The sequence below is a fragment of the Morone saxatilis genome, unplaced genomic scaffold (assembly GCF_004916995.1).
Source record: "Morone saxatilis isolate NCDOM2014 unplaced genomic scaffold, NCSU_SB_2.0 Contig17, whole genome shotgun sequence".
NCBI classification, from domain to species: domain Eukaryota; kingdom Metazoa; phylum Chordata; class Actinopteri; family Moronidae; genus Morone; species Morone saxatilis.
In genome coordinates this window covers 15,050,820-15,061,625 of record NW_023339729.1, presented here as the reverse complement: position 1 = coordinate 15,061,625, position 10,806 = coordinate 15,050,820, and the positions used below count along the sequence as shown (strand labels likewise).

The 10,806-nt window shown below is 39.4% G+C and overlaps 1 protein-coding gene across 2 annotated transcripts in view; it reads left to right on the top strand.

The window, feature by feature from the left end:
* crmp1 (collapsin response mediator protein 1) overlaps window positions 1-5,422 on the top strand; it is an 11,157-nt gene extending 5,735 nt beyond the window's left edge. For both annotated transcript variants that reach the window (XM_035660702.1, XM_035660703.1), the window contains exons 10-14: window positions 1,099-1,240; window positions 1,327-1,497; window positions 2,890-3,069; window positions 3,780-3,945; window positions 4,117-5,422. In XM_035660702.1, the coding sequence (XP_035516595.1) occupies window positions 1,099-1,240; window positions 1,327-1,497; window positions 2,890-3,069; window positions 3,780-3,945; window positions 4,117-4,208 (751 nt within the window). In that variant the 3' untranslated portion in view covers window positions 4,209-5,422. The remainder of the gene's footprint in view (window positions 1-1,098; window positions 1,241-1,326; window positions 1,498-2,889; window positions 3,070-3,779; window positions 3,946-4,116) is intronic.
* The last annotated feature ends 5,384 nt before the right edge of the window (window positions 5,423-10,806 follow it).

The window sequence follows — 10,806 nt, the reverse complement described above, 5'->3', positions numbered from 1 at the left end:
GAGAAGGTGAAGGTGAATGAGGAGAATGAAAGACTAAATAATGGATAAAGGACTGGTTTGAATGTTTGTATAAAGTATATGAATATCTTTATTAATGTATAAAGGTAGAATACATGCATGATGGCAAGTTAAGTTGTAATTCATGAGCATAAGGAGGGATAAAGTGCCCCAGACCACACCCACCTCAGTTCTCACTTCAAACACACACACACAGAAATACACAATGCACAGAACATCCTGCTTTACACTTTTGACTGTCCCCGATTCCATAAATAGAACAAGAACTAGAATCCTTCATCATCTGTTGCCTTGACTACCAACTGCCTTCCTCCTCTTCCTCCTCCTCCTCCTCACTCCTCTTTCACCCTTCATCTGCAACTCCAGCTTCTCAGGGTGGGTCTGTGTTGTCACACCGGTGGTGTGATACTGCTTTTACATTTGAGCTTCTGCTGAAGCGACAGGGTGTATTTTTAGGCTCTTTTTCAGAGACGAACAAAAAGAACGGCACTTTACGGCACTTTACCTCGCATTTCAGTGACGCCCATTATTTCCATAATAAGCACTGTCATGGCATTGGGTCGATGATCCCATAGCTCACTATCATAAAGTAATCACTATAATTAAACAAACCTTAGATGAGAAATTATGCTTATTATAGGTTTTTAACTGTCAAATTTATCCTCTTGTATATTCAGGGGTAAAGTGAGTATATACGTTGATTGCTTTTTGACAATGCAGTGGATGTTGCAGCTGCGTTGCACCATTCTGACTGGTTCAGCAGTCTGGTTTAGCTGTCTGGTTTTTCTGCCCCTGGCCACTCCATGACTTGTACTTTAACTCTCATGCTCCATGAGGACACCTGGTGGCTCATCGTGTAAATATCTGTCTTTGTGTCTGAATGTGAATATTGTCTTTAACTGATTTTTGCAGCCAAACGTCCTGTAACTGGCCATGTGCTCACAAAGATTGAGCTGCCTGTATTCAAGAGGTCAAGGCATTTCAAATCTCAGCAGGGAAAAATATAACATTTGACAGGTGAATGACTGAAGTGTAAGGGTATTCTGTTGATTTTGTGTTTATGTTGTTGGCTTGATACAGTGGGGACCTCCAGGTGGTAGGCAGCGCTCACTGCACGTACAGCACTTCCCAGAAAGCAATTGGTAAAGATGACTTCACCCTGATCCCAGAGGGAACAAATGGAGTAGAAGAGAGAATGGGTTTCGTCTGGGACAAGGCCGTGGTGAGCAAATGAGGACGTGTTTGTGTTTCTTTTGTGAAGCTTGAGTTTAGTCTACCTCTCCTAACAACCACTTCTTTGTCTCTTAGGCCATGGGGAAGATGGATGAAAACCAGTTTGTGGCAGTCACATCTACCAACGCTGCTAAAATCTTCAACCTATACCCACGCAAAGGCCGGATAGCAGTGGGCTCTGATGCTGACATTGTAATCTGGGACCCTAACAGCGTCAAAACCATCAGTGCCAAAAACCAGCAGTCGGTGAGAGCAAAAGAAAATAGAAAGGGAGAAGGAAAGGAAAAAGAAAAGGATGGATAAATTGTTGAATAGAATACAAGGAGTAACAAGGTAATTCATCTGATGTTCTGACAATTAAACTGATCTTCAAGTACTGCATAAATTGAGGGAGCAGAAATGCATAGAAGACAGGAGGCAGGAGAAAGGCCGCAGGAGAGACGGTTTCAGATGGGAGATGGTAGTGTGTGGAATAGGTAGAAAACAAAGAGAAGATCACAGGAGGTTAAGAGAAACCTGAAATGTACTTATTTATTAAGTTGCAATACAATATTCAGTCTACTCTGGCGTTACTGTCAACAGTATGATGCCATATTGCATAGGTGTGGTTGTATAATAGAAAAGAATAATGCAATACATGCATGAGATTATATCCACAACCACTGGTTATTAAGGTTATACAAAAGTGAAAGTTCTCTTACAATTGAGTATGGGATTTATCTTGAAAGAGTTAGTTTCAAAAAGATCATAGAAAACAAATTTCTTATTTATTTCAAGTGGTATCTAGACATGCAGCTAGGTTTTAGGCTTTTAAAAAAAAAAAAAATTTCTACTGCCACTGTAAAATAATTAAGGGGGTGAATGAAATACTCATACCAATATTACATTTACAATGACAATGAAATGTCCACAGAAGAGAGTAGTTCCAGTGTAAGCTTTTCACAATGAGGACTGTGGTTTTAATCCTTTGATTGCCGAGAACAAAACTCAGTTCTCCTTATTCATATTGGGATGGCATTAGAAATCTTAGTGAATCACATTTCAAATTTCAAAACCTAGACAAATAAAGTCATAGCTATCTGCATGGCCAGATGCCCTCAGAAGTAAGTAAAAAAATATTGTGTTTTTTTTTTTAATTTACATAAACTAACCTTTTAGATCTCAAGACTGCATGCAGCAGAATGGCCTTAGAGGTGCAAATTTGCCATGAGCAAAGTGACACAACACAGTGAAGATATTACACAGTGGGTAATGCATTCAGTCTGCTCTGCCACTCTCAAAGACCCTAATCCAGACCGGTGCCGGATTTAGGTTATAATCCCCCTTCACCCCTCAACCATTCTGTGCTACCATCTTTCTACCCATCCCCCTGTATTCACACTGTCGCTCCTCCTATATGCCCCAAGCCTCTCACTTATTCATCCCCCATCTTCTCAACTGCATACCCCATCAATTTTACTGCATGTATTAAGCCTCCTGATACAATACTTGCTGAAATAGCACAGTGGGCCGAGGCAGTGTAGGGTATCAGTGTTCTAAATGGTGGGGGGGATGAAAGAGCTGTCCCTTGTCAATCCGTGTAATCCCTCTTTTTTCCACATTCTTTGTCTTGTATGTGTGTTATCCTTCTGCACACAGGCTTCAGAATACAACATATTTGAGGGTCTGGAGTGCCGTGGGGGTCCAGTGCTGGTGTTGAGTCAAGGTCAGGTGGTTTATGAGGAAGGCAAGCTGCAGGTTCAGCAGGGTACCGGTCGATTTATTCCCCGCAAGCACTTCCCAGACCACGCTTACCAGCGTGTTATGTTCAGGAACCAGGTACAGTACACTGATATTTCTGCAGTCATATAGACATTTAAAAATATTTTCCATTAAAAGATTAGACAAGCAGACAACATCCAGTAATAGTTTCCACATAACTGCATTTCTTCTTCAAAAATACTTTCAAAAATACACACTGATAGGTAAGTGTCAGTTTTATTTGGTTTGCTGTGGTTTATTGGCAAGATTCTAATATATTTATAAAAATAACATGTCAGACTTTGACTGATAACGTCCTGGACTTATTTCCATTGTTGTCCCTGGTGTTTTTACAGTCCACAAACCAAGATGGAGAGAGGTGTTCATTGTCTGACATTAAGAAATATTATAAAAAAGGGACCTAAAAAACAAAAAAAGTGAATCATATTAACAATTAAAACATTTAGTCAGGAAGCAGAATAGGTAAAAGATATTATAGACACCCAAAAGAAAAAAATCATCATCATCATCATAAAAGCCAACAGACAACTGTCACTTACCAAGCTCTAATTTTTGTTGTGCATCGTTATGGTAGGAAAACTGAAGCAAGAATGTAGCTTCACATTTGATCATGAGCTATAAGGTAGAGGTATGAAAACAATGTATAACAATATAAATATACTGGTTTTACCATGCCAAGAATAACTAACTGATGAATTACAGCGATTTTGCTTCTGAGGAATGACTAATAGCTTAGCTTTGCATTTGTGTCTCTATTTTCTATCCAGATGAAGGGAAAGGAGGGCGTTACTCGTGGGATGTATGACGGCCCTGTGTATGACGTGGTCCCAACCCCCAAATATATTACTCCTGCTCCATCGGCCAAAAGTTCACCCACCTCTCACCAACCACCACCAATGCGCAATCTTCACCAGTCCAACTTCAGCCTGTCAGGTAACAGAAACAATATATTTGATATAAGTTTTAAAATTATTTCATTAATGTGTTAAATTGGACATAAATATCCAGATACATTACACGGCTGTTAATGTATACTGAAGGTTCTGAATTAAATAGTTATCTAATATTTAGGTAAATCAATTTAATATTTTACTTTTGTTCCAGGGGCACAGACTGATGACAACGTCCCTCGTCGGTCTGGCCACCGCATTGTAGGACCCCCCGGTGGTCGCTCCAACATCACCAGCCTTGGCTGAACAAAGTGTGGTTGTGGGGTTTCACCTCTTGAGTGTGTGTGAGTGTATGTGTATGACTGAGAGTGCGAGCACACTGGCATGAATGAATACCTTTGTATTTTTTTGGTACAATGGTGACATGCTCTTTTGATTTGTATCAGTTTGCCTTGAGTCCATGGTCACAGAGAAGAAGCACATTAATGCTTCCAGTATTAGAAGAGTGTGATTTACAATCAATCAAGTCGTTCAGAAATATGAAAAACTCACAGACCCACAATTGGGGCACTCACTCACACACATAGATCTGGTGTTAGACCCCCTCCAAGCACCCAAATGTGACTTCAGTGTTATGTCATAATGTTATCTCCTTTACCATGAGCATGACTTCCTCCTTATTCTTCCTCAAAGTCCACGTCTTACTGTGTGGGTCTCTTCAGACATGGTGCTCCTTTCCACCCATCTGGTGGACAGCTGAAGAAATAACAGATGTGTCCTGCATCTGTTTTTCAACATCTTGGCAATATTTGTTTCAATGTGGCTCAAGTGGATCAGTTATACATATTGCATGAACACGTCTTTAGATGTTGCACTACTTGTGGTTTATTGTTACACTTGAGGAACACTTATAATTGTACTCAAGGCACAGTTGTATTCAACAACACAAACATATGCTTATACTGGTAAATATATGCTTTGAACACAAAATGACATACACTGTGGATAAAGCCAGCTGTTACTAGGTTCAAAACACATATATTCATTTTAACATTACTGTGAACTTCAATAAAAGCAATGCAACTTCCTCTCCACCATCAGATACTATTATGCAAATGTGTCAATACTCTATAAAGTGTGAAAGTAGATGAAACAAATACAAAACAGCTGCTGAAAAGGAATGCAAAATGAATTTCTAGATGGTTGTACCTCCACAATAGAGTGTCACAGTAAAGACTTTATGATGTGTGTGATAGTTTTTTCTGCCAATCGCTCATGCCAGAAATAGATCTTTGTTGTAATGACATGCTCAACTCACTGCTGTATAAGGGCTTCAGCTCCCACTCCTGCTGTTTGAAATTTCACTGAGAATCTTTTTAAGCTGTTTTTATTTCATTTTATTGATTCTGGATGTTTTCTTGGTACAGTTAGTGTTTCTCTACCGCTCTGTTTTGTTGCTGTTGTCTGGTGTCTCCAATGGAACCACTAATGATCAATAAAGACTTGACTGTTGCAAAATACGATGGTAAGACAAACATTCCTGAGTTTAATATCAGTGTAACAACTAATATTACGTGTGGCTCCGACTGTAATTGCACGTCCTTTCTCATGCCATGTCTTTGCTGAATTTCTCTGGCAAAAATAATTAGTTCAAGTGCTTCAGTTATGGCAGTATGGCTTCCACACACATCACGCCAAAGGAACACATCCATCCACCCAAGAGATATAATCACATAAAGCAAAATTCCACTTCAATTCAACTTCAAAAACCTGTGCTGTGTTCATTTTGCAGCATTTTTTTTTCTTTTTGTCTAAGAGACAAGTGAATGTAAAGTTGCATGCTGTGAAAACTCTAAATACCTTAAAAGCTGTGGAAGAAGAAAACAAAAGTGTAATCAGGTGATATTGAGGGTCACTCTGACCACAAGGGGTGACATCATTCCATTAAAATGGGTTAAGTGTGTGTCAAACATGAATTACGTCTGATGCAGGAATACATTCTTATTTGACAAAATGCGTTCAAGCAAGGTTTGGTATGAAAAAAAGGATAAGATACTGAACCCTTCATTTCATTTCATGTACATAACAGCAATAAAGCTAAACATTACCCTAACACATATTATAGGGAGAAAAAATTTATAGAATGAATAGTTGAAATGAAAGTGGACACAGGTGATGACTAAAAACAGTGATATGCAACCTCAGAAGCAAATATTAAACACTGTGAATAAAATTACAAATTTTAATGGATCAAGACTGAATGTAGGCTGAAAGGAGGTTATAAAAGCTTTGTGGCAATGTAGTTCTGTGTCTGTTTATAGCCTCATTTCAGAAATTAATAAAGGACTGCTCAGACAAATTGAACTAAAAGTACTAAAATGAAATTATTTTGTATCTGTTGTTGGGTAAATAAGTGAACAGACCAAGGACAGCAGAGGGACTGATTGTCACTTCTTCCTTCCAGCATAAATATTTAAGTGAAAATGTTTAATAAGATTGATCAGTCAGCTGGAGAACCAAATTGAAATGTACTGTCATTACAAAGCACTCATGTTACCAAAATGGAAATTTAAATTTAGCCATTAAGACACTTTTTTCATGTTTACTTGCTTTTTAGGTGTAGTACATTAAACTATGTGTAAGGAACAGGATCCTTAATAAGATTTCACACTTTCTACTTTACAGTTATGCTGTAATGTTCAACTAATTGTTATTAATTTAGTAGTTATACTAATTCAATATGTTATTTGAGCAGCTGTAAAATGTCTTTTTAAAATGTTTTTGTTTGTAAATGTGAAGGGTCATGACACAACAGAGCCTCTGGCCATAACTGCAATGCAAATGATATTATCACACACATTAAACAACAGACTTTGTCATTTTTCCCTTCAAACTGTGGACCGATTAATTGAAACAGAGACTAAAAGAATCACTGGTAGTAGCGAAGGAGTGAAGAGTAATGCCGAAGATCTGGATGGATGTGACATGGAGAAGGACTTCTGATAAGCATAGCGGGAGGACCCCTGGGTGCTGAATGTGATGAGGACTGAAGGTGAATGGGGTGGACTCGAATGACAACTGACAGCAGCAGAGAGAGGAGCAATTTTAAATTTGGACACCAACATGATGATTGGTTCACAGGGAAATGATATGTTTAACCGAAAGAGTGAAACGCCCACCCTCAGCCGATTTAGCTGGGGAAAACAGAGGGAGAAAGAGAGGGAGAGAGAATGACTGGGCAGGATGATAGTCAGTCTTCCTGATTGAACTTCAGCTAAGCTTCATTTGTGCGAGTGACAGCATTAGGGACTGTACGAGTGTATCTGTGCTAGTATGGAGGAGGTCAGCAGAGGGCGTTCTGAGGCTATAAGCCCAACTGTAACGCAGTTAAAGGGGTAATATGAGGTTTTCAATCATTAAAGTGGCAGATGAGAGACTTTTACTCATAGTGGACTTACACTGATCAGCCACAACATTATGACCACTGAGATTATGACCACTAGACAACTGGGTCAGAGCATCTCCAAAACTGCAGCTCTTGTGCTCCAAGGAAGGAAAAGCGGTGAACCAGAGACAGGGTCATCGGCCAAGAGATACCAATATGATGCACATGTGGGCGAGCGAAGGCTGCCCGTTGGTGGTCTATCCTGTAGCTCAATTACTGAAAAAGTTTAATGATGGTTCTTGAACAACACGAGTGCATCACAGTTTTGTGGTCTGATGAATCCATTTATCTTTTACATGCTTGTGGATGAGCAGGGTGAGTGTGCGGTGCTTTACCTTGGGGAAGCACATGGCACCAGGATGCACCTTATGGGAATGAAGGCAAAGCGCGAGCGGAGGCAGTGTGATGTGATGGGTGAGGTTCTGCTGGGAAACCTTGGGCCTGCCTTTCATGTGGTGTTTCCTACTGATTGCGTACGCGACATTACCAAGCAACTGTTTGGCAGAGCGGCTGTACACTGTTTTTCCAATGGTGGAACACGGTATTCCCTTGATGGCAGTGGCCTGCTTCAGCAGGATAAAGCGGCCCTGGCCACAAAGCAGCAAAAATGCGTTCAGGAATGGTTGAAAGAAGCCACACAACGTGTTTAAGGTGTTTGACCTGGCGCTTCAAATTCCCCAGATCTCAATCAAAATTGAGATCTGCTGGATGTGCTGGGACCCCAAGTCCACGATCCCCCATGGAGGCCCCACCTCACCAACTTACAGGACTTAACTAGGATCTGCGCTAAGGAGTTGCCGTCGCCCAGATCAAACCCACTCCCAACTGTCAGGGTTGTTTTGGCCCCCCGGCAAAAAGGGGACCCTACACAATATTAGGCAGGTGGTTGTAATGTTATAGCTGATTGTGTATGTTTATTGTTTAATGTAGCTGTTTTTGTGTTAAAGAGACTGTAAGTAGTTTAGGTGCAGTGTGTACATGTCACGTGTTTAATGTTAATTGTGTATACCTAAAGCTGTTTAAACTCGAGTTAAATAGTAAATCATGAGTCTACAGGGCAATTTGTCATGAGCGCAAATGAACAATTTTAATTAATCGTAATTAAACCTTAATGTTGATAATATACTGTATGTGTCAGCTTGTTATATCAGTTTGAACCATGCTTTTCACCTTGAACGTGTTCAGCAACACTGTAATCTATAATTTAATTTTTGCCGCATCTGTAAACTATATCTTAACAACCCCATCGCTGTTGTCCCCAGAGAAATGTTTGCCTTTTCTTCTGTAAAAGTCCCCTTGACAATAACAGTTAATTTACCTCTCTTAATTTTCAAAATTTTCATTTGGCAGAGATTGGCATAACTTGTTTTTAAGTGTTTTCTCCTAAGGAAAAACTCTTTGGGTAGAATGAGTTTGTTAGAAAATGTGTGTTTTATTTTTTTAAATGTAGCACTCCCCCATGCAGGGCAGTTGCTAAAATACTTACTAATTAGTACCACTCTTCTCAAATAACAGTGACACACTTGAGGGTTTCTATTTTCCTGTAAGATTAATCACCTTATACTTTAATCTTTTTAATGTTTGACCAGCCAGTCATGAAAACTGACCTACACTGAGCAGTGAGTCATGATTCAGTTGTGTAATTTCTATACTATCTTCCTAATGCTCATACCATACATTTCACTTTTAATTTTCCAAAGAAAATTCCTGAGATGGCACTGCTGGGTCTTAGCTTACACAACAATCGGACCATTTTTTTCTAATTCCTACACTGATCATCAAAATATACAAGATTACAAACGATTTTCAGTGTACATCCCTGAAAAGAGACAGATATTTAAATTTATGTTGTAGCCCAGATACCCTGGGTTGCTCCCTGTAAAACATGAACGACAATGCCTGGCATGCCTCCTAACGCGCATTGGCATACCTGGTTTATCCACATAGTTTGAAATACTCTGCAATGATATGCTGATCTTCGCCAGGTAGAAACCTCTTTTGAGTCTACTAAAGGCTTCAGATTTTGTTTATTCACCAACATACTCGGCTTGTGTATGTGCAAAGTAACCACTTTCTGTTTCTGCTAGCCAGATAACTGATTCCAGACCAACATCCACCTTGATTCCACAGAGACCAACAGAAGACCTTGGCAATGCTGCCTAGCTGCCGCAATTCTGCTCTGGGAGCAAACAAAAACAACAGGGAAAATGTTAACTATTGAGGTTTGAGACCTTAAATTATGCAAGTTTTAACATTTTCTGGCAGGCAGTCATGAAAATCCACAGAAATGGGAAAGCAGTGCAGAACAGTGGGCTGTGCTGTTCACCGGTATACAGCAAGTTTGAACCAGGTGCCATAACAGACGCAGAGGTGTCTCAAATCCCTTGAAAGCGAACGGGGCTGCTGTTTTTGGGCAAAAAACGAGGCCCGACTGCAATCCAGGCTAAATTACTAGAGCCAGCTGTGCTGTTCTTCCACCCAACTCGATGGTCCTCTCAGGCCTCCCAACTGTGAATATCTTGAGCTGCTCCAGGCTAGTATCGGCAATAAAAAAAGAAGAAAGTTGTATTCTCCCCTGAATGCAGTTAACATTGTGAATAACATCGCAAATCAAAAAACTAAACAACTAACGAATATTTAACCCTTTTAATAGATACAATTTTGATATATGTAGTTAGCATTTCAAAAGCTGGGAACTATTCCCCAGGAAACTAAAGAAAACGCTCGGAAGGACATACTGGCAGAGACCAGGGTCCATAAATAAAAAAAAGTAAGTAATTACCAAGGACATACCCCCCCCCCCCAATTAAAGTTCAGGGCTTGTAGCAACATAGAACCATTTCTGATTTGGTTGAGGTGCATACAGCATTTTATTTCCAGCACCATGAAATACCATATTTTTTTCTCAATTTTTGTTCCTTGTGCTTTAACACATTCACATCCACAGGTCCAAAACTGCAGTTGGAGTCTTTAGGTCCTTATGAATCTTGTTCACATCTTTCATTTACCTCATGACGTTTTTTTATTGAGGTAAAAAAAGGGACATCTACATTATCATTATTTTATCGACTATTCGACTGCAGCCCAAGCCTCACTGTTGTATAGCCATGTGCAAGAATGACATGTTCATTCATTTTTCACTGTCAACAATACATTTCCTGGTTCATTTTAGTGATGAAAAGCAACATTTAATTTGTAAAGATCTGAAACACAAGGCAAAATTGAAATTGGTTACAATTAGCTTTTAGAGACTGTTGCACCGTCGATAGTTGTTTAGGTTATCTTTGTTCCAACATCATTCATATTGTAAAGATTAACTGTATTTGACTTAATTGATTTAATGGTTATACATTATCGACTATCTTTACCTGATACATTTTAAAGTATTTTAAATTAATTAATTTTGCTACAAAGCTAACAGATGAAATCAACTACAGGAAACATGCTGAATGGTATTCT